Source organism: Adiantum capillus-veneris, chromosome 16 (assembly GCF_014529385.1).
Source record: "Adiantum capillus-veneris isolate H3 chromosome 16, ASM1452938v2, whole genome shotgun sequence".
Taxonomy (NCBI): Eukaryota; Viridiplantae; Streptophyta; class Polypodiopsida; order Polypodiales; family Pteridaceae; genus Adiantum; species Adiantum capillus-veneris.
The window spans coordinates 22370636-22395282 of record NC_140946.1 but is presented as its reverse complement, the minus strand read 5'-3'; the positions used below and the strand labels follow the sequence as shown (position 1 = coordinate 22395282).

Genomic DNA, 24647 nt, shown 5'->3' with positions numbered 1-24647 from the left:
CCTTGTACTCGCCAATCCGAAGATTGAGCTGTCCTTGCACGGGAGTTGCATTGGTTGTCAACCCCTCGAATGCCAATCCGGATGTAGCTGGTGTGCCAAGCTGAGCCGGTGTGAGGCACAAACGTTCTGCAGTATCCAGGGAGATGAAGTTATCCGTGGATCCTGGATCATAAAGAATCAGTACTCACTGGTTATTCAAAGACCCCATTACCGTGCGAGACAAAGAGGGGTCTACGATGACCAAGGGGGCCAAGGAAGAAAATGTCCTCCATCTAGGGACCATGATCATTCTAAGAAGCCAGAGGGCAATGGCAAGCGAACTAAGTATCTCTCTCCTACTCAACTCCAAACCTTCAGAGAGGAAGGAAGATGCTTCTACTGTGGAGAGAAAGGACATATGAAGCCGGATTGCCCTCTAAAGCAGCAACGGCAAGAACAAGCCTCTACGAGACAAGATAAAGCAAGGAAGAAACCCGCTCCACCAAGCTCGAACTCAATCCCAGATGTTCAAGGAAACACAGAAACGGAGAAAGGGAAGCGTCAGCTTCTGAAGGGCTGACCTTCAGAAGAACCGACCAATACTTGTCCACATAGGTCATGACTCTCTCATGTTCCTTCTGGGCGAGCCAGTCCCATTCCTTCCGTATGTCCTGCTCGAAGTCGGGTGGAAGAAACTGTTCATAAAATTCAGATTTGAATCTCTCCCAAGTTCTGGCCTGAGAACCTTCCAGAATCTTGGCTAACCACCAATTACTGGCCGTTTCCTTGAGGTGCATCCCCACATGGTGCAATTTGGATCTTTCTGTGAAGTGCCCATTGGTAAAGACGATTTCAAATTGTCTGATGAAGGACAATGCTTTGGATATATCTCTCCGTCCGTTGTAGGTTTCGAACTTGATGTCCTCATCGCCCGATTTGAAGACTCTCATGCGATGTTGAGACTTGCGACCATGCTTCTTGAATCGAGCCTTATCTTTAGGTTGATGTAGGGTAGTAGTAGTAGCGGCTTCCTTCTTCTGGCGAGAAGATTGAGAGGTAGAAGTATAATCAGGGGAGTAAGATGGAGATGAAATACAGATGTCCTTGCTCTCGTCTAGCAAAGAGAGCGCTTTTTCCTGGCCTTTCCTTGGAGTAGGCCGTTCATTCCGATCCGAAGATCCTTTGTGCACCTCGGCACGTTCTTCTTCTCTTTCTTCCTGTGGTCTCACGCCAACAGTGTGGTCTGGATGCTCGGCTGCATCGGTTCCATTCGTTCTCTTCATTCTGCCCAAGAGCTTTTGGACATCTGGCAATAGTAAGATTTTTTGCAAATCCGCAAGCTGAGCTCGCACTTGTTGAAGCTCCTCTTCAACGCTTCTCCCTTGGCTCGACATGGTTCTTCCCGGAATCGTCCTTCTTTGCAGAGAAAGAGAGGAGTCCGAGCTCTGATACCACTGCCACAAAACGGGAGCGTACACGAGCACTTAGAAATCTGAAAAATAAAATACTTTGCAAATGTGAGAGAAGGGAAAAGATCGACACAATATTGGGGACCAGAAGATGGGCTGGTCCTCCCCCCCCGTCAAGAGTATTCTTTATTCAAGGAGAGTTCATATACAAGCACAAGAATCCGTGGAAACCCCCCCGTTCGGTAATCTTAGACCTGAAGGTCGTTCTTTTCCCGTGAAGGACTTAGGCACGAGGCCGTACTTTCCCGTAAGGGACTTAGGCGCGAAGCCGTACTTGCCGAGAGAGACTTAGACGCAAAGGTCCTACTTCCCGTAAGGGAGGATTCCTGCAAAACAACCACACAAAGCAATAGCTCGCAATGCGTATCAACAAATTATACCTGCAGCTCCTTGCTCGGAAAAGCGACCTCCGTACTCAGTCGTCACACGAACACTTGCTGAATTTCCTTCGCAATGATTGCTCCAAACTCTCAGCGCTAACTCCTCCTGTTGCTCCTGGCGTGTGTAAAACTGGAACGCTAACTGCCCTTTTATAGGCCCTTGCACCCGGCGGGAATAGGAGCCGAAAAGCAAAAGCCTGGCGCCCCTAGCGCAAGGAGAGAGAGAGATCGCTGAATTCAGCCAGCCTTGCCTAGGCTTTTTTTTGTAGAGTTTTAACGTAGGATTTTTAGAGCATTGCTTTTTGTATTATAAGAGGGCTGGTCACTTAAAAGTGACCGGCCACTTTATAAAATAAAGTGTGAACTTGTTTAAACTTTAAAAACTCACTCAGTTCGTGAAAACAATGCTACACGAACACATTCCAGGCGTCCCCGGGTGCAGAACACGAGCACAGATGCAATGCAGACACAGACTCCTCGCGGGAAAGCATCTGCCCTCCCGCGAAAGTTCCTCATCTTTATTCTTGTGCTTGCGTTCTTACGTGTATTTTCTTACTCAGTTCAGATTTCCTCCTCAGCCTACGGAATGCCCCCTTTCTGATGCACCCGTCACCCATCATGTGATGCATCAAGGGCACTTATAACCCGGCCCTTTCCACCGAACTTACGGAAACTCCTTCGTGATGTTTACCGTCACCCATCAAATGACACATCAGAGTTGTCCGTTCTTGATGGCGCTTCCTGTAGCTACAATCTTTTAACAATTCTTAGTGTACAGAATAAAATATCCTAGAGAAAGAAATTAATCATTAAAAATTAGAAAATAGTCCAATTAGCAACAGAAAGGAGTAGAACTTGGGTCAAGAGAAGATCCTTCTCAAACGCGGTTTCCAAGCGAAAGAAAACCTCAGGAACCTCAAGACCCTCAAGAACCTCAAGAACCCAAGACCCAAGTTCCTCGTGAACTTAAGAACCCAAGACCACAAGAACCCACGACTTCAAAATGGTCATCACTCGAAGCGGAATGGATACTTCGCTTGGAGGTGATGAGCGTGAGAGCGGCGAAGAAGAATTTTTCCCATCAGGAGGTTTTTCTGACCCTTCCCCATCTACGACAAGGATTGCACTAACTCCTATGGAGACTTCCACAAGAGGATGATGGACAGGAAGATAGAAAGCGAAGAAAGAATCGCAGTCATAGAGCGTAAGTACCAAGAAAGAATGGCAGTCATAGCCCGTGCGAGCGAGCAAGCCCGCTTGGAAGCCAAAGTAAGAAAAGCAGAAAGAGAAGAAGAAAGGAAGGCCGACTTGGAGCGTGAGTGTGAGCAAGCGCGCTTGGCGACCAAACAGAGTGCTCGACACATGAAAGAGATGTTGCGACTCTTTTCTCATGTGCAGGCGCACTTTGCACAGAATCAGGAAAAGGAGACTCTCTCAATCTCTTCTTCTCCCAAGCATGATACACAGGATTTGCATGATTATGAGAAGTATGATGAACTGATTGAAAATGATGAGCATGATGATTTGGATGCCAATGATTTGCATAATCATTTGGATGACAATGACAAGCATGATGATTTGTAGGATCAAGATGTGATTTCTCACAAGCATGATGAGTTGCATGAAGATGATGTGATTGTTCACAAGGATGATGTGTTAGTGGATGCTTTTAATAGCTAAGCTAACCTTGCTGCAGATTCGATTAATCACGAAGGATCGATCTTGGCTCTCGAGTCGAGGTCCAAAGCACCCCCTCAAAAAGAACCCCCTCAGGAAGAACCGATCTTGGCTCTCGAGCCTAGCTCCAAGAAACCCTCACAGGAAGTATTATGTGTTCGCATGATTGATACGCACGCATTGTTCGAGTGTTTCATTCATGATCGTTTCTTGTATTTTAGTCGACGTGTTTATGTGATCCCTTTTCCTAGGCATGACATATTGTACGTTGAGCACGTTTCACTCATGAATGAGCACGGATGTATGCGGATTTCTCATGAAAACCTGAAAAGTATGCATTCAAGGAAGTCACATTCCATGTCTCTTCCTTGGCATGACACAGTTGTAGAAAGAGCACATGAAGGTATGAGCACCAAGCATGGGCATTTCTGTTGTGAATTGCCACAGTTGATTGCTTTAGACCAGAAAAGAAAGATTCGATCTCATTGTTTGCGTGTGTGTGGTGAACAGTTTGGCACTGTCTATTTGTTCATCGACATTGCATGCACAGTCTATTAGGACGATAATATTTTTTCCACTCACTTTACATGGAATAGGTATGTTCATGGTTTTGTGTTAGAAATGGTTTCAGGAATTTTCAGCCATGGAGATTCTTGAAGTACGAAAAAGCATGACTCTCGACGAAGTTGAAGCATTCAAGGAAACTCAAAAGACTTTGTGTCGCTTTCGGCACGGCCCAAAGAAGCAAGCGTTGTAGACCTTTATGAAGTTCAAGTACCGCATGACCCACACATCAGAGTGGGCCAGCGAAGAGTCCCTTCCAGGATTCCGGATGCTATTGGCGATCTCTCTCGACGCCATACAGTTCGGTACCAGTACCTCACTTTGAAAAGGAGGGGATGTCACGTGACACATCAACCCTATCTGTCCGTGGACAAGCTACAGCATGATAAGGGTTCAGTCAGTCCAGTCAGTCTAGATTAGAAGTGATCTGGCACTTTTGTGAGTCTATTCGTAGACCGTGCATGCCCAGTCACTTAGTATAGATGCATATCCTCTGGTTGCACACAGCATGATCATAAGCATTCCCATAAGAATCGATCAGAATCCTTCAGGGGAATTTTCCAGTGCATTTAGCCTATGTTCCCTATTTTTGACATTTTTCACTTATTATTTTTAAGTGACTTTTGTTGAAAAGTAGGTAGGGCAAATTGAGTAGGTTTGTATATAAGGAAACATAGACTAGCACTAAATGGCAGAAGAGGCAACAGGAGCTAAGCTCAGCAGGCACCTTCTCAACAAGAACTTGGTGGTCTCCCCTCCAAGCAAAGGACTCAGCACCTTGGCGTTTCTATCAAGGTGGTCATCGCCATACCTCCCAGATCCTAGCGTTTTGCATGAGCAGTCCTCGCCGCAGTCAAGCCTAAGCCTGGCGTTTTTGCATCATCATCATCGCCACAAGAACCCCATCAGATAGCGTTTTTGCAAGAGCTTCCCTAGCGTTTTTGCAGAGCTCCCCTTAGCGTGTTTGGATTGTCACAACGTTTGCAGATTGCAGCGTTTTCAGCCACAACATGCAGCGATTTCAGCAGTAGGAAAACCATCAAGATCCGCCCTAAAAGAGTAGCAGATTCAGCCCGGAAAGACCATCAGTTTCAGCCCTTAAGAAACCTCAATTTTCAGCCCTATGCAGATTTTCAGCGACAAAGACCATCAGAAAACAGCCCCAAAATCAGCGTTTTTCGGCAACAGCAGATTTCAGCCCATAGCGTTTTTGGACAGCAGATACAAGATTGCAGATTTCAGCCCTAGTGTCGGCCTCGTCATCCCCGTCGTCGTCGTCAACATAGCCCAGACTTGCATCAGTCACATGCATTCAGTTTGTACCAGTTTGTGCAATCATAAGTAGACCACTCTCGCCGACGAGAGTGGGGCCTTCGGAGGAGGGTTTTACGTCTCTGGTGTCGTATCTCTCTTCTCTCTCTATCTCTCAGTCTCATACACTTGCACGCACAATGTCCATTCACTTTGTTTGTGATCATAGCATCCTCTCATTAAGAACGGAAGGCTCTCCCTTCCATAAGAACAAAAGGAACCTTGAGCACAGTTCAGAGCACTCATCGTGAGCAAAGCGCAAACATTTCATTCCGCTGCACTTAACATTGGTATCAGAGCTTTGGCAGTGTTTTGTATCACTCAAGGAAAGAACCACAAGAATCACAAGAATTTTCTTTTTGCTTGTTGCAGTCGCATGAACCCAAGTTCGCTTGCGCGTGTCGATTCCTAATCGTGTTTTTGAAGAGTGACAGGAATCCCAGTAAAGAAGGGCTTGTCCAGCCTCCACTTGTGCCTCTTTTCTCTCATTGAGAGCGGACAGTGCACTTAGCGACCGGCCAATCGACAAGAGGTGGAAAAAAGCAACCTTGGTGTGAGCGCAAGGCCGCCAAGGGGTGCGCCCACGGAAAGGAGTAGAACTTGGGTGAAGAGAAGATCCTTATCAAACGCGGTTTGCAAGCGAAAGAAAACCTCAAGAACCTCAAGAACCCAAGACCCAAGTTCCTCGTGAACTTAAGAACCCAAGACCACAAGAACCCACAAGAACCCACGACTTCAAAATGGTCATCACTCGAAGCGGAATGGATACTTCGCTTGGAGGTGATGAGCATGAGAGAGGTGAAGAAGAATTTTTCCCACCAGGAGGTTTTTCTGACCCTTCCCCATCTACGACAAGGATTGCACTAACTCCGATGGAGACTTTCGACAAGAGGATGATGGACAGGAAGATAGAAAGCGAAGAAAGAATCGCAACCATAGAGCGTAAGTACCAAGAAAGAATGGCAGTCATAGCCCGTGCAAGCGAGCAAGCCCGCTTGGAAGCCAAAGTAAGAAAAGCAGAAAGAGAAGCACAAAGGAAGGCCGACTTGGAGCGTGAGCGTGAGCAAGCGCACTTGGCGACCGAGCACAATGCTCGACACATGAAAGAGATGTTGTGAATCTTTTCTCAAGTGTAGGCGCACTTTGCACAGAATCAGGAAAAGGAGACTCTCTCAATCTTTTCTTCTCCCAAGCATGATACACAGGATTTGCATGATTATGAGAAGCACGATGAGTTGATTGAAAATGATGAGCATGATGATTTGGATGCCAATGATTTGGATGACAATGACAAGCATGATGATTTGCATGATCAAGATGTGATTTCTCACAAGCATGATGAGTTGCATGAAGATGATGTGATTGTTCACAAGGATGATGTGTTAGTGGATGCTTTTTCTAGCTAAGGTAACCTTGTTGCAGATTCGATCAATCACGAAGGATCGATCTTGGCTCTCGAGTCGAGGTCCAAAGCACCCCCTCAGAAAGAACCCCCTCAAGAAGAACCGATCTTGGCTCTCGAGGTACCAGACTTGGATACTCCAATTCAAGAATCAACTGCGACAGCACCAAATAACCACTTCAAAACAAGTCACAGATCACAATAGATGTACACTGGCCCGGCGGAGTTCCGTGCCTAGAGATATTGGCCCCAAAGACTGGCGCCCCTTTCGGTATTTCTTTTTATATTAATCAGATCAAAGTACGAGAGAGTGGCTAGGGTTTCACTCTCAGACTCTGCGTCCAGATGCTCTGAGAAGTGAAGACCTCACCACTTATTTAAAGGTTACAAGGGATGCCCAAAACCAGAGCCCCAAAAGCTTCAAAATCAAAAGCCCTAAGAGCAAAAGCTCTTTTCCCTCTCTCACAGAGAGTTTCTGAAAGCAAAAGCAAATTCTCTCTCTCTCTCTCTCTCTCTCTCTCTCTCTCTCTCTCTCTCTCTCTCTCTCTCTCTCTCTCTCAATGAGAGCAATAAAAAGCAATTATGCTTTTCTGGCCAAAATCTGAGATTTGCATCGCTCAAAAATATCCTTTTTTTAAATTAAAAAAAATTGGTTGGCCTCCGCGATTTCCGGAAATTAGGGTTTGTGGCAAAAATTAGGGTTTGCAGGTTTTCTTTAGGGTTTCTGGCAGAAATTAGGGTTTCAGTTGTCCGCCACGTCATCACTTTGTGACATACCCCCCTCTTGAAAGCATTGTAATCGACCGCGATTACGCCTGCAAAACCGACAAAAGCCATAAACCGTCTTAGTAGACACTCACTATTAGTACCTACGTACTAGGGACACACATCTAGCACATGTAACAAATCGACAGTCACATCACACGACATCACAGGACATCACCAGACATCACAGGACATATGATATTCAACATTCATTCGGATCTTAGACCATGATTTATCGGCAATGTAGCTAGCAATCACATCTAGGTCCAATCGGGACCGCATCGATGTCCGATTGACTAACCCCTATTGCAACCATGTCTATTCGAGATCAAGTAGACCAAAATGCTACAGTCATTTCGCCTATTAGTTCCTACACTCAAAAGAAGTCAAGAACAAATCAGCATCATAATCAAGAATTCCATTTCATAAAGTCATCCAGCAGAATACTGTCAGCTCTCAGTATCCCTGAAGCTCACAGAGACATTAGTCACTTTAGTATCGAAATCAAGGCATCTGTTGACAAAGGAGCGGGGTAACTCCCCTCTTGTGCATCCCACTGCACCAGATCTTCGGCCAAGCTGAATTTCTAGGTTCCGTTTGGAGTAGACTATGCTAAACCAAAACATCGAGGTAAAGTTTCACAATCCGAGGAGTATCTGCTAGGTCCTCCTCCTCCGTCCACTTCGCATCAAATGCAAGAAAGTTCTTGAACTTAACCAAGAACCGCCTTCGGACTTTACCTTTCTTTGTATCCGTATGTGCCAAAATCTGTTCAGGAACAAGGGTCTCCTCGTTTTCTTCCACTGCGGGTTGCTCATCAAGCTCCCCATCATCAGGCACATCACCCTTACCAGGTTTCAAGAGACTCACATGCAATGCATTGTGAATCCTCCAAGTATCTGGCAGTTTCAATCGATAGGAGACATCATTTATCTTTTCAGTGATTTGGAAAGGTCCGTAGTATCGCATACTAAGCTTTGAAAAAAGCCTCTCCTTTCCCTTTTTCTTTCTTAGGCGTGCCTTCTCAAAAGTAAGAGCACCCAATCATCCTCCTTCAGTTTCAAGTCGCGACGATGGCGATCCACTGCCTTTTTCTATCGTTCTTGAGACTCCTGCAAAGTCTCGCGAACCTTGGCAAAAGCCGTATCCAAATCTCGCGAATATTCATCCGCTTCAAATATCTAATCCTTCGTGCTCAGGAAGGATGGAACCTTCGCAGCACTTTCAACAATCTCAAATGGCGTCTTCCCCGTCGAAGAGTGTATCTTGTTATTGTAGGCTAATTCCATTAAAGGTAAGTTCTTTTCCCATTGAGTCTTCTGATTTGAGATACAAGACTTCAATAAATCTAAAACCACTGAATTGGCAATCTCAAATTGCCCGTCAGTCTGCAAGTGGAACGATGACGAGAACTGCAACTGCGTGTCAATGTTCTCCAAAATTGCCTTCAAAACAAACTCATAAATCTGAGGTCACTGTCGGAGACAGGTCACAAACGTGCCATGTAATCGGAAAATCATCGAGATCATTTTGTGTTCTTGGGAGATCAAAAATGAAATCCATTGTAATACTTTCCCAGGGGTGGGTGGGTATGGGTAAAGGCTGTAACAATCCCTGTGCCTTATGCCTGTCAAACTGGACCTTCTGGCATACCAAGCAACTGCGCACAAACTCTTCCACATCCTTTTTGAGTCTCGGCCAAAAGAAGTATCTCTCTACCCCCTTCATGGTGGTAGCAATGCCGCGGTGACCCGTAAAAGGTGGACAATGGCATTCTGTCATAACCTTTGCCCTCAACGGTTGTGTAACGCACAACATAGTCTTTTTTCATCAAGTAGCCTTCTCGAAGGGAGTATCCAGCTACTATCTCCCCATCCCGTATCCGTGTGAAAATATCTGTAAAATCTGTGTCTGTGGCATACTGATCGACCATATCCTCGAAGCTCCTATAATGTATTGTGGAAATAGCCAGAACCAACGGCTTCCGAGACAAAGCATCTGCCACCACATTCTTTTGTCCCTGCACGTGGACAATCTGGAAGTGAAACTGTGACAAGATGTTCGCCCACCGCATCTGCTTTTCTGAAAGCTGCTTCTGTGACAAGCAGTAGCGTAAACTCTGATGGTCTGTAAAGACAGTAAAATCCGCTCCGAGTAGGTAATGTCGCCACTGAGTAAGAGCATGGGTAACCGCCAAAATCTCTTTCTCATATATCTATGCTGTCATCTCCGGCCTAGAGAACAATCGGCTCTCATAAGCTATGACCTTGCATCAAGACCGCACCCAGACTACGACCCCAAGCATCACAATATACTTCAAATGACTTCTGCAAGTCCGGCAAAGTCAAACAGGTCCTGTAGTCAATTTCTCTTTCAAGGTCCGAAAGGCAGTCACCTCTGTGGATCCCCACGAGAAAGGTACTCCTTTCTGTGTCAAGATATGCAAAGGGGAAGCAACCTCTGCAAACTTTCGTATAAAAGCCTGTAGTATGAACACAGTCCCAAGAAGCTTCTAACTTCATGGACATTCCTCAAATCGGGCCAATCACAGATAGTCTCTATCTTGGCCGGGTCCATTTCCACTCTTGCTGCTGACACAATGTGTCCCAAAAAGTGTATCTCTAGTAGGAAAAATTCACTTTCTTTGCATTAATCACTAACGTGTGATCTCGTAATGCCTGAGAGACTTGAAGCAGATGATCTCTGTGTTCTGCCTCATTCTTGGAGAAAACAATGATGTCGTCGAAGAAAGTGCCAACAAATAGCCTGCACTCTCGAAAAATCCTGTCCATCATCCGGTTCAATGTCGCAGGAGCATTGGTTAAGCCAAAAGGCATCACCAGAAACTCAAATAACCCAAAAGTCGTCCGAAAAGCTGTCTTGTAGACATCTCCTGGCGCTATCCTGATCTGATGATATCCACTCTGTGGTACCAGTTCTGTTTTTCTATCTGCCTTTTCTCCCACGTTCCTCAGCTGCTCTTGAACTCTCAGGCCTGTCGTCGCCTTTATCATTCTGTTCTTTCTGTGCCTTTCTAGGGCACTTCGCGGAGATATGTCCATGTTTCCCGCATCCAAAGCACTTCCCCTCTCTGATGAAGCGAGCTCTCTCCTCAGGAGTAAGCTTGGGTCGTGCATCCTTTTTCTCTGGGTGGCTCTTTTTCTTTCTACTTTCATTCCCATAAGTTTGTTCGGCTCGTTGTGTCATGGCCTCATCTGTGGGTAGGTCAGATTGCCAGAGTTAATGGCAAAGCCCCGCTTCGCATGACTCATCAACTCCTGAATAGAAGCTGACTTCTGTTCCAAGCAGTGATCTCGGATCTCTGTAGGTAGACCAAAGGTAAACCGCTCAATCTGTTCTCTGAATGAGATCTTCTTGAATGAAGAGGCGGGTAGAAAAGAGCTCCAGAATCTTTCACAATAAGCATTGATTGTATCTTTCTTGGTCATCCGAAGATGGTTCCAAGCAGCTCGTATATCTCGTTCATATTCTTGCGTCAACCAAGAAGAAATAAAAAGCTTCTTATATTTCAGCCATTTAACAGGCGCAGTCTTGTTTAAAAGAAGCGTGGACCACCAAGTACGAGCATTCCTCTTAAAGTAAGAGGCAGCTCTCCAAATCTTGGAGTACTCTGAATAGCGTCCTCCTGCAAAAGCAATGTCAAACTACTGTATAAAAGACAAAGCCTTCGAAGATCTGAGTATCCTGAAAAAGTATCAAACTTAATCGAGTGGCCACCTTCCTTAAACTCTCGGACTTTCTTGCTTTTATCTTCGAGAAAGAACTGTCAGTCTCTGGGCGAGATGTAGCCTTCTTTGCCTTTTTCTTGCCCTTTCCGAAGGTTTGTTTCTTGCTTCGCTTTTTGCTTTTTCTGTCTTCTTTGCTCGAGTCTGAAGAGCAAGAAGAACTGTCAGAAGAAGAAGAAGAACTGGGTAAGCCTTCAAACTTGACACACTTCTTCTGTTTCTTTGCCTTGTCGAATGTCGACCGACGACCCAAATATCCCGGGAAGGCAGTGCCTTTCTTTTGCTTTTTGCCGTGCTTTTTGTCTTTCTTTTGCACGTCGAAAAGCTGAGCAATCCGTGCATCAACCACGTTCTCGAGTTCCTTCTCCGTATATTTCTTGGAGGCAGAAGGTTTCTTGAGAGCGGGTTTCGGGAGTGGTGTTGTGGTTCTCTGCCACTCCGTCTGTACCTCTTCCAAAGAGGTCTGGTTCATATATTTTGCCATCTACGGGTCCTTGGCAAAATTGAGCATCATCTTTGTTGCATCGCCAATCAATTGACGACGCTCCATCTCTTGCTGCTCCGCCTGAGTAGGCCTAGGCGGGCCATACTCCGTGCCCGAATCTTCGTTGTGATCCCTGCCCGCATCTCCAGATGCACAGGGAGTCGACTGATCATTGACTGAAGCCATAGGTGCCGCGGAAAAAAAATTGGGGATCGGATTTCCCGTAGAATAGAAATCGGTCGTGCTCTGATACCACACTCCAATTCAAGAATCAACCGCGACAGCACCAAATAACCACTTCAAAACAAGTCACACATCACAATAGATGTACACTGGCCCGGCGGAGTTCCGTGCCTAGAGATATTGGCCCCAAAGACTGGCGCCCCTTTCGGTATTTCTTTTTATATTAATCAGATCAAAGTACAAGAGAGTGGCTAGGGTTTCACTCTCAAGCTCTGTGTCCAGATGCTCTGAGAAGTGAAGCCCTAACCACTTATTTAAAGGTTACAAGGGATGCCCAAAACCAGAGCCCCAAAAGCTTCAAAATCAAAAGCCCTGACAGCAAAAGCTCTTTTCCCTCTCTCATAGAGAGTTTCTGAAAGCAAAAGCAAATTCTCTATCTCTCTCTCTCTCTCTCTCTCTCTCTCTCTCTCTCTCTCTCTCTCTCTATCTCTCTCTCTCTCTCTCAATGAGAGCAATAAAAAGCAATTATGCTTTTCTGGCCAAAAGCTGAGATTTGCGTCGCTCAGAATTATCCCTATATTTTCTTTTTTTTATTTTTTATTTTTTTTGGTTGACCTTAGCGATTTCCGGAAATTAGGGTTTGTGGCAAAAATTAGGGTTTGCAAGTTTTTTTCAGGGTTTTGGCAGAAATTAGGGTTTCTGCTGTCCGCCACGTCATCACTTTGTGACACTCGAGCCTAGGTCCAAGAAACCCTCACAGGAAGTATTATGTGTTCCCATGATTGATACGCATGCATTGTTCGAGTGTTTCGTTCGTGATCGTTTCCTGTATTTTAGTCAACGTATTTATGTGATTCCTTTTCCTAGGCATGATATATTGTACGTTGAGCACGTTTCACTCATGAATGAGCACGGATGTATGTGGATTTCTCATGAAAACCTGAAAAGTATGCATTCAAGGAAGTCACATTCCATGTCTCTTCCTTGGCATGACACAGTTGTAGAAAGAGCACATGAAGGTATGAGCACCAAGCATGGGCATTTCTGTTGTGAATTGCCACAGTTGATTGCTTTAGACCAGAAAAGAAAGATTCGATCTCATTGTTTGCGTGTGTGTGGTGAACAGTTTGGCACTCTGTCTATTTGTTCATCGACATTGCATGCACAGTCTATTAGGACGATAATATTTTTTCCACTCACTTTACATGGAATAGGTATGTTCATGGTTTTGTGTTAGAAATGGTTTCAGGAATTTTCAGCCATGGAGATTCTTGAAGTACGAAAAAGCATGACTCTCGACGAAGTTAAAGCATTCAAGGAAACTCAGAAGACTTTGTGTCGCTTTCGGCACGGCCCAAAGAAGCAAGCGTTGTAGACCTTTATGAAGTTCAAGTACCGCACGACCCACACATCAGAGTGGGCCAGCGACGAGTCCCTTCCAGGATTCCAGATGCTATTGGCGATCTCCCTCGACGCCATGCAGTTCGGTATCAGTACCTCACTTTGAAAAGGAGGGGATGTCACGTGACACATCAACCCTATGTGTCCGTGGACAAGCTACAGCATGATCAAGGTTCAGTCAGTCCAGTCAGTTTAGATTAGAAGTGTCACGTGACACATCCCAACCCTATGTGTCCGTGGACAAGCTACACCACATCAGGGTTCAATCAGTTTAGATTAGCAGTGATCTGGCACTTTTGTGAGTCTATTCGTAGACCGTGCATGCCCAGTCACTTAGCATAGATGCTTATCCTCCGGTTGCACACAGCATGATCATCGGAATTCCCATCAGAATCCATTAGCATCAGTTAGGGGAATTTTCCAGTGCATTTAGCCTATTTTCCTATTTATTGGGATTTTCACTTATTATTTTTAAGTGACTTTCCAACAAAAGTAGGTAGGGCAATTTTGCTAAGTTAATATATAAGCAAACCCAAGTTAGCACTTTCTGGCAGAAGAGGCAGCAAGAGCTTCCCGGTCAACAGGCAACTTCTCAGCAGTACCCCCCCCCCCAGAACCCCCCAGCGTTTTTGGACCTCCTCCTTCGCGGGGATTCCCAGCAGAACCATCGCCTTGAAGCTTCCCTCTTCATTGGCGTTTTCATTCCCAGCAGATCAGCCCCATCCGTGGAGTTTTCCCGCGACCAAACCACCTCAGCACTTAGCGTTTTTATCCCTGCATTTCAGCGTTTCTATCATAAACCACTAACGCTAGGAGGGCTGCCATACCAGCGTTTTCAGCTTCAAGTAGATCTGCTGTCCAGCGATTTTCAGCATAAGAGATTGACATAAAAACACAGCCAGAACAGGGCAGAAGGTCAACGTTTTTATTCAGCCCTAAGCCCCCGACACAACAGTCATTTTCAGCTAGTAAAGCAACAAGAAAAACAGTCATTTCAGCCCTGAAACAGTCCAAGTTTTCAGCCTAAAGAAGATCACAGATTCGTCCATCGAGTCGTCGTCGTCATCGCCGTCGTCGTCATCGGCATAGTCCCATTGCATCAGTCCATTGCATTCGCATTGTACATCTTTGTGCAATCAAAGTAGACCACTCTCGCCGACGAGAGTGGGGCCTTCGGAGGAAGGTCTTACAACCTCTCGGGTGTCGTATCTCTTCTCTCTCCTTCTCTCAGTCTCATTCACTTGCACGCACAATCCATTCACTTTGTTCGTGATCATAGCACTCTCCACAAGACGGAAGGCTCTCTCCTTCCCTAAGAACTAAAAAGAACCTTGAGCAATAAAGATCACTAATCTTGAGAAATACAACATTCATTCCGCTGCACCTTACATTGGTATCAGAGCTTTGGAAGTGTTCTACATTACTCAAGGAAAGAACCTCAAGAATTTTTTTTGCTTGTTGCAATCGCACGAACCCAAGTTTACTTGGGCGTGGCGATTCCTAATCGTGTTTTGTTGAAGAGTGACAGGAATCCCAAGAAAGAAGGGCTTGTCCAGCCTCCCCTTGTGTCTCTTTTCACTCATTGAGAGCGGACCGTGCACTTAGCGGCCGGCCAATCGACGTGAGGTGGGAAAAAGCAACCTTGGTGTGAGCGCAAGGCCGCCAAGGGGTGCGCCCGCAGAAAAGGGTAGAACTTCGGTGAAGAGAAGATCCTTCTCCAACGCGATTTGCAAGCGAAAGAAAACCTCAAGAACCTCAAGAACCTCAAGACTCAAGAACCTCAAGACCCCCAAGAACCCAAGTTCCTCGTGAACTTCAGAACCCAAGTCCCTCGTGGACTTAAGAACACAAGAACCCACAAGAACCTACAATTTCAGAATGGTCATCACTCGAAGCGGAATGGATACTTCGCTTGGAGGTGATGAGCATGAGAGAGGCGAAGAAGAATTTTCCCCACCAGGAGGTTTTTCCGACCCTCCCCCTTTTCCATCTACGACAAAGATTGCACTAACTCCTATGGAGGAGTTGGACCAAGAAAGAGAAGCAGAAAGAAAAGCCTGAAAAGAAAATATGGCAGCCATCGAGCGTAAGTACCAAGACAGAATGGCAGCCATAGCGCGTGAGACCAAAGCACTACAAGAACAGAGCGACCGACGAAACAAAGACTTCTTGCAACTTTTTTCTCAAGTACAGGCGTACTTTGCACAGAATCACGGAAAGGAGACTGTCTCAGTCTCTTCTTCTCCAAAGCATAAATGATGACACACAGGATTTGCATGATTGTGTGAAGCATGATGATGATTTGATTGACCATGATAAGCATGATGATTTGAATGACAAGCATGATGATTTGGATGACAAAGATAAGCATAATGATTTGAATGATATTGCTAAGCATGATGATTTGGATGCCAATGACAAGCATGATGATTTGCATGATCAAGATGTGATTTCTCACAAGCATGATGAATTGCATGAAGATGATGTGATTGTTCACCAGGATGAGGTGTTAGTGGATGCTTTTTCTAGCGAAGCTAACCTCGTTGCAGATTCGATCAATCACCAAGAATCGATCTTGGCTTTCGAGTCAAGGTCCACAGATCCCCCACAAGACGATTCGATCATTCAAGAAGAAGCGATCTTGGCTCTCGAGCCTTGGTCCAAAGAACCATCACAGAAAGTATTATGTGTTCGCATGATTGATACGCACGCATTGTTCGAGTGTTTCATTCGTGAAGGTTTCCTGTATTTTAGTCAGCATCGTTATGTGATCCCTTTTACTAGACATGACATATTGTATGTTGAGCACGTTTCTCTCATGGATGAGCACGAATGTATGCGGATTTGTCGTGAAAAGTTGAAAAGTATGTATGTCAGGAAGTTGCATTCCATGTCTCTTCCTTGGCATGACACAGTTTCCGAACGAACACATAAAAGTATGACCACAAAGCATAGGCATTTCCATTGTGATTTGCCACAGTTGATTGATTTCCGTCAAACAGAAAAGATTCGACCTCATTGTTTGCATGTGTTCGATGAACAGTTTGTCACTCCGTCTCTAGGTTCATCTACATTGCATACACAGTCTTTAGAGAAGACAAGATTGTTTTCCTTCACTTTACATGGAATAGGTATGTTCATGGTTTTGTGTTGGAGATAGTTTCAGGAATTTTCAACCATGGAGATTATTGAAGACGAAAGAAGCAGATCTCTAGACGAAGTTGATGCAAGAAAGGAGATTCACACGACTTTGTGTCGCTTTCGGCGCGGCCCAAAGAAGCAAGCGTTGCAGACCTTTATGAAGTTCAAGTACCTCACAACCCACACCTCAGAGTGGGCCAGCGAAGAGTCCCTTCCAGGATTCCGGATGCTGTTGGCGATCTCCCTCGACGCCATACAGTTCGGTACCAGTACTCACTTTGAAAGGAGGGGATGTCACGTGACACATCCCAACCCTATGTGTCCGTGGACAAGCTACACCACAGCAAGGTTCAGTCAGTTTAGATTAGCAGTGATCTGGCACTTTTGTGAGTCTATTCGTAGACAGTGCATGCCCAATCACTTAGCATAGATGCATATCCTCCGGTTGCACACAGCATGATCATCGGAATTCCCATCAGAATCCATTAGCATCAATTAGGGGAATTTTCCAATGCATTTAGCCTATTTTCCTATTTATTGGGATTTTCACTTATTATTTTTAAGTGACTTTCCAACAAAAGTAGGTAGGGCAATTTTGCTACGTTAATATATAAGCAAACCCAAGTTAGCACTTTCTGGCAGAAGAGGCAGCAAGAGCTTCCCGGTCAACAGGCAACTTCTCAGCAGTACCCCCCCCCCCAGAACCCCCCAGCGTTTTTGGACCTCCTCCTTCGCGGGGATTCCCAGCAGAACCATCGCCTTGAAGCTTCCCTCTTCATTGGCGTTTTCATTCCCAGCAAATCAGCCCCATCCGTGGAGTTTTCCCGCGACCAAACCACCTCAGCACTTAGCGTTTTTATCCCTACATTTCAGCGTTTCTATCAGAAACCACTAACGCTAGGAGGAGCGTTTTCAGCTTCAAGTAGATCTGCTGTCCAGCGATTTTCAGCATAAGAGATTGACATAAAAACGCAGCCAGAACAGGGCAGAAGGTCAACGTTTTTATTCAGCCCTAAGCCCCCGACACAACAGTCATTTTCAGCCAGTAAAGCAACAAGAAAAACAGTCATTTCAGCCCCGAAACAGTCCAAGAATTTCGGCCTAAAGAAGATCACAGATTCGGCCATCGAGTCGTCGTCGTCATCGCCGTCGTCGTCATCGGCATAGTCCCATTGCATCAGTCCATTGCATTCGCATTGTACATCTTTGTGCAATCAAAGTAGACCACTCTCGCCGACGAGAGTGGGGCCTTCGGAGGAAGGTTTTACAACCTCTCGGGTGTCGTATCTCTTCTCTCTCCTTCTCTCAGTCTCATTCACTTGCACGCACAATCCATTCACTTTGTTCGTGATCATAGCACTCTCCACAAGACGGAAGGCTCTCTCCTTCCCTAAGAACTAAAAAGAACCTTGAGCAATAAAGATCACTAATCTTGAGAAATACAACATTCATTCCGCTGCACCTAACAAGAAGTGATCTCGCACTTTTGTGAGTCTTCGTAGACCGTGCATGCCCAGTCACTTAGTATAGATGCATATCCTCTGGTTGCACACAACATGATCATAAGCATTCCTATCAGAATCCATCAGAATCCTTCAGGGGAATTTTCCAGTGCATTTAGTCTATTTTCCCTATTTTTGACATTTTTCACTTATTATTTTTAAGTGACTTTTGTTGAAATGTAGGTATGGCAAATTGAGTAGGTTTGTATATAAGCAAACATAGACTAGCACTAAATGGCAGAAGAGGCAACAGGAGCTAAGCTCAGCAGGCAACTTCTCAACAAGAACTTGGTGGTCTCCCCTGCAAGCAAAGGACTCCACACCTTGGCGTTTCCATCAAGGTGGTCATCGCCATACCTCCCAGATCCTAGCGTTTTGCATCAGCAGTCCTCGCCACAGTCAAGCCTAAGCCTAGCATCTTTGCATCATCATCATCGCCACAGGAACCCCATCAAATAGCGTTTTTGCAGAGCTCCCCTTAGCGTTTTTGGATTGTCACAGCGTTTGCAGATTGCAACGTTTTCAGCCACAGCATGCAGCGATTTCAGCAGTAGGAAAACCATCAAGATCAGCCCTAAAAGAGTAGCAAATTCAACCCGGAAAGACCATCAGTTTCAGCCCTTAAGAAACCTCAGTTTTCAGCCCTAAACCTGCAGATTTTCAACGACAAAAACCATCAGAAAACACCCCCAAAATCAGCGTTTTTCGGCAACAGCAGATTTCAGCCCATAGCGTTTTTGGACAGCAGATACAAGATTGCAGATTTCAGCCCTAGTGTCGGCCTCGTCATCCCCGTCGTCGTCGTCAACATAGCCTAGACTTGCATCAATCACATGCATTCAGTTTGTACCAGTTTGTGCAATCATAAGTAGACCACTCTCGTCGACGAGAGTGGGGCCTTCGGAGGAGGGTTTTACGTCTCTAGTGTCGTATCTCTCTTCTCTCTATCTCTCAGTCTCATACACTTGCACGCACAGTGTCCATTCACTTTGTTTGTGATCATAGCATTCTCTCATTAAGAACGGAAGGCTCTCCCTTCCATAAGAACAAAAGGAACCTTGAGCACAGTTTGCAGCACTCATCGTGAGCAAAGCGCAAACATTTCATTCTGCTACACCTAACAGAAACTGGGTAGGGTAAAATTTGCTAAGTTCTATAAAAGAAACCTAGCGCTAGCATTATCTGGAAGAAGAGGCAACAGAAGTCCACCAACTTACAGTACACCTTCTCAGCAAGACCGGCAGGAGGCCTAGCATTTCTAGCCAACAGCAGAATTGATTGCAGACCTTGCTAGCGTTTTGCAGTTTTCGGGCACCAGATCAACCATTGCATCAGCGTTTTCACTTTTCAGCACTTGGGCACCGCAGATCCAATCCCTAGCCTCGCAGATCTCACCTACCTGCAGTAGATCCTCGCCGCACCGTCAGATCAGCCAACGTTTTCAATTTCAGCCTGCTGTCCGCAATTTCAGCATCTGCGTTTTCAGCACATCGTCGTCGCATCGTCCCCATCGCTGTCCTCGCCGACAAAGTGTCAGAATTCAGCAGTTAGCAGATTTGCACATTTCAATCCCTAGCGTTTTCAGATTTCAGCCCATCCTCGTCCTCGTCGTCATTGTCCGCGACATCGTCGGCAAGTTCATTGCATCTAGACCATTGTACCAGATTCGTGCAATCAATAGCATAGACCTCTCTCGCCATAGAGAGGGGGGCCCTTGGAGGAGGGTTTGAGAACCGTATGGTGTCGTATTCTTCTCTCTCTCTCTCTCTCTCTCTCTCTCTCTCTCTCTCTCTCACAGCACCTTCATTCACAGTGTCATTCATTTTGTTTGTTATCATTGTACTCTCTCACTAAAGGAATGGAAGGCTCTCCCTTCCGTAAGTAAAAGGAACCCTTGAGCACAGTTCGGAGCACTCATCTTGAGCAAAGTTCAACATTCACTTCCGCTGCACCTTACAGTTAGAGTCATGGACTCTAGTTTTTGGCATTTGCAATGGTCTATTGTTGATTTGCTAGTCTTTATTAGAAGTCTTGATGAATACATAGATAAATATATGAAGTACTCTCAGTTTTAGGCTTTGTGAAAAAAAGTACGAATTTTTACGTACCTAAAAACTCAATCCATTCTGTACTACGTACCTTACGAACCGGATTTGTGCCGAACACTACATACCTAACTACCTTGACTGACTGTATTGTGCCAAAGAGGGTATGCAACTATGATCGGCATGGGCATGCACGTCCTACTAGAGGCTCACAAAGTGCCAGGCTAGGCCCGAAGCTAGACTACGACTGACGCTAGACTGTAGCAAAAGCTTGTCAACGTGGCGCAAGTGAAGTGCACACGTGAATGTAGCGAATCATCAATAAAGAAAGAAATACCAAAAGAGGCGCCAATCTTTGGCGCCGGTGCATCTTGAAGCGGAACTCTCTCTCTCTCTCTCTCTCTCTCTCTCTCTCTCTCTCTCTCTCTCTCTCTCTCTCTTCAAGTTCAATTATTGCAATTTCTGTTTGTGTGTCGCTATTGATTTCTCGCTTAGGTGTCCAAGCCTATTACACGTAACTGGCTAGCCACAAGTTTCGTAGAATTACTACTTTTCAATGGCTAGTCACAAAGAGAGAAAAAAGCGATGGGGGTCAGGCTAGCATACAATGGGCACCCCTCAATTTGCCCTGGTTGTAGCACCCACAGGAGACCAAGAGACACTATCTATGGGACGGCCAACAAATACAATAGATATGGCTCCAGATCCTTCACTGATGGCCTCAATTATATGATGTACATGTGGAGGGCCGCAACATTGTTTGTCAGCTCAAGGTCAGCATTGTGTTGTGGCACAGCATGGCAGCCTTGAGATGAGGCTTCAAGCTCAGCAATGCCCAATGCCTGATTTTTGTCAGCAGCAGTTTGGACACAAGAGAGAGACTACAGATGGGATTTGATCAGTAGCCTTGGTCTATGGTTTGTACCCAATGTTTCAAATCTTTTGAGGGTAGATGAGAGCCTCCGTAGGGGAGATGTAGCCGGCCGGTTGAAAGAATCCTAATAAGAGATCTTTTTTATGCAGAAAAAAAAGGCTTGTTTACTGGTTTTGGTGTGCTTTCCAGTTCAAGCAAGAACGTGAGCACATAATAGAATATTGCTACCTGACATTTGCAAGTCTATGATGCGAGTCTCATATATTTACAAAATCCAAAGAATATTCCACATATATATATGACCGCACATCTACAAGCACCCTAACAAAGACACAGAGTAGTGATGTCAAAAAATATCTTACCTCCGTCATGACCTCCTCCAACAATGATAATTTTCTCTGATGTGGTTACCATAGAATGGGACGCACGAGGAGCCGGAGCAACATCCCCTTGACGGAGCATGTGCCAGCGTATAGAACCCAATGCGAGCATCTGTATATGAAGGTCTTTCCAACGAAAATCTTGGCTGGTAACCAAGGAAGGCCAAGCATCCACAGCACTACTTCCCCACTCTCGCCGGCATATGTGTAACCAAAGTGCATCTGTATTTGCAAGGTCCCTGAATCTCCTGCATGTCATGCCAAAGGTAAGTATACATGGCACTGGCAAAAGCTCCAATATGGCCAACACTTGGTCAGCTCCCAAGGCATGAATTCCAAGGTCCTGTTCTTCATGCACTTTAACACTTTCCTGCACTTCACCAGCTTTTCTGCCCTCCTCTGCTTCTCCAAAATATGACCAATCCATCAAGAGCCCTGTTGATTTTAAATCATCGAAAACGTCGATGCTTGGTAAGGCACAGACTACACTGACAAAACTCAGTGTGTATTTATTGAGAACCAAATGCCCACATAGCCTACCCTAAAATAGGGATTTAGTTTACGCAATCTAGCGCAGAACTGATGCCCCAGAATGGTAAAAGCAGGAAGGGTAAATATGATGGTCCTGACTCCTCTCTGAGGCTCCCTCTCACTCCTTCCTAGAGAAATTACGAGAGAGACTTCTACCTTGGCCTTTTGATGTGGCGCAGTATTATTGGTGGCTTAGCCTAGGCGCAGTTCAAAAATCCCGAACTAGTCTTCCTTGGTGGGCCTCGCTATGTAACATCTATAGAATATAGAAGGATGTACATTTAGCATCTAGCATTGAAGGAAACAAGAGCATGAGTAATTTGGCAATGAGAGCATTGTTTGGAAGGGATATACATTTTAAAAATGCTATTATGTTTATTTATGGGAGGAAACAAAGTTAAATGCTTCCATAAATAAAGATTATAGGAATCATTTTTGAGAGAGTTAGTTTAGTTTTGAAGAGAAGTAGGTAAATTTTAAAATTCTTATTATGTAAATGGAAGGATACAAAGCTATGTACATCAAATAATAAAGATTGATATTAGAAATCACATGCATTCACTACTTACGCATTCACTATTGCAGTACACCACATGCATTGGCTAGTAACTGCAATCCATCACATGCATTCACTAGTTGTGCATTGACTATTACAATACACCACATGCATTGGCTAGTAAACGTGTGCAAAGAGTTGCGTCAATAAACTGCAGCAAAAAATGAAGTGCTTCACTGACCTGAAATGTTGTATTGGTGCTTCTCAATTGTCCAATCCACAAGCCGATATTTGATTCAAGCAAAGTATATAGTGCACGTCATGCAGAAGTGCCATACAAACGTCTGGTGGAGAGTTGGCACTGTGGTCTCTCCAAAAATTATAAGAAACGAAAGCCATGCCGCCCTGCCCCGTAGCGTTTATGTGTTGCACCAAGCAAACGCATAGTCACGGGGAGTTGGATGCAAATAACGAACCTTGCAGTGTTGCCGAGCTGGAGTCGTGCTTGTGCCATCGAAACATCCAGTGTTGTGAGTTGTGAAGAGATCCGTGTTTTGATTGTATTCTTGTAGGGGAGTCTTGCTTTTTTTGTTGAACAGAGCCTGTTCGAGCGAGGTCAGGATTGAGATCTAGAGCATCCACGTGGCTCAATACGGTGGCGTTACTTTAAAAAAGTTCCCTGGGCTCACCAAGTAACAAGTAGCATTTATGGGAGGTTGAGACCGCATGCTCAACAACGCTTGCCTCCACTCTATTAGCCTGTGGCACCCTCTGAGGTTGTGTCCCCCCTCTACTCATGACACTCTCACCCTCCTTCTCACGCCTTTTTCCTTCCAGATGGAGACCTTCCTCTGTAGTGGCTCTCAGCTCAAGCAATAGCCCTCTTCCATCTTCATGCCATGGCGGCCTTCTTCTTAAATGCACGAGGCAGCCCACTCTTCATGTAATTCATGCAAGCCTCGCTGCGGCCCTCCACTCCATGCAAGCAGATAGTTAGCTACATTCGCTATATAAACATAAAGAAATACACAAAGTCGTGAAGGTAGTGCGCAAGCCCTCAACCATCTTTCCAAACCAACGGTGATTGCCGGCTGAAGCTCAACATCATCACCATCATCGTCACCATATAGTAATAGGCGACCCTCTGCAAGTGATTGTTTGTGTTGCATGAGATGCTCATGTGGCTCGGCATGCGGCTCTGCATGCCAATCGGGATCATCTCATCCGCTTAGTAAGGACCGCTCCCAAGAAGGGAACATGCCCCTCAACGGCCGCATAGCCGAATGAATAAAGCAGGCGATTCTTTCTGGCTACGCAGGTGCTAAATAAAAGCTGGCAATTCTACTGGTAGCGAAGAGCTTTTCACAGCAGCGCAGAGCAAAGCAGCGCATCGTTTTAAATAAATAAATAAATAAATGTAATGCCACATGGTGGCTTTTGCGTTCAGATATTGCAAAGAGGGCCTTCGGCTCACCAAGTAAAAACACTTGCGGGGACACGATTGGCGCAAAAGGTTACGCTTACTTGTCCGGGGCCCCACCTCCTCCGACAGCATCACCCCATGGCTGCGCACTTTTACGGCGTGCATCGCGAAATAGCATTAATCTCGCGACCTTGTCACGGGCAATCATGCGATCTATCTATGTTGCCCTCTCGCATTTGTTCGCTCTACTATAGACGTGGTGCCTATCAAATGTTGTACACATTTTTAAGGCATTTAGAATATATTTTAAGATGCTGCTTTGAAGTGCAAGGAGTGATATAAGCATGGTGCCTATCAAATGTTGTACACATTTTATAGGCTTTTAGAAGCTATTGTAAGATGCTCCTTTTCAACATTCCTTGCAATGATGCTTGTAATAAAAATATCGCTACCATATGTGATTGCAGTTACAGAAGATCCTCTCTCTCTCCTCTCTCTCTCTCTCTCTCTCTCTCTCTCTCTCTCTCTCTGTGTGTTGCAAGGTAGAGCTATAGGCCAAGTCTACTCTTTGCCCTATAAAGCAATCAAGACTGTGTGTGTGTGTGTGTGTGTGTGTGTGTGTGTGTGTGTGTGTGTGTGTGTGTGTGTGTGTGTGTGACAGAGAGAGAGAGAGAGCAGGCAGTGCCACCATCCGTGTGGTAGTGACGGCTCTTGTTGCTCAGCCATCGTCAGTTTAAGATTCTGAAATGTTCCACGTAGGTGTGAATAGCGTTGTTGTGGGAGAGGCGTGAGTGCGAGTGAGGGTTCGGTGCAGTATGAGATATGTATTGACATCTGTGTGGATACCATGTGTCATCCTTAATGGATAAAGAATCTTCAATGTATTGTCCTAGT

At 45.3% G+C, this 24647-nt stretch overlaps 1 protein-coding gene across 1 annotated transcript in view; it reads right to left on the bottom strand.

Annotated features, from left to right (window-relative positions):
• LOC147438708 (F-box/kelch-repeat protein At1g51550-like) overlaps positions 1 to 21998 on the bottom strand; it is a 115280-nt gene extending 93282 nt beyond the window's left edge. The window contains exon 1 of the mRNA XM_086484709.1: positions 21286 to 21998. Within this exon, the coding sequence (XP_086340835.1) occupies positions 21286 to 21730 (445 nt within the window). The 5' untranslated portion in view covers positions 21731 to 21998. The remainder of the gene's footprint in view (positions 1 to 21285) is intronic.
• Between the last annotated feature and the right edge of the window lie 2649 nt (positions 21999 to 24647).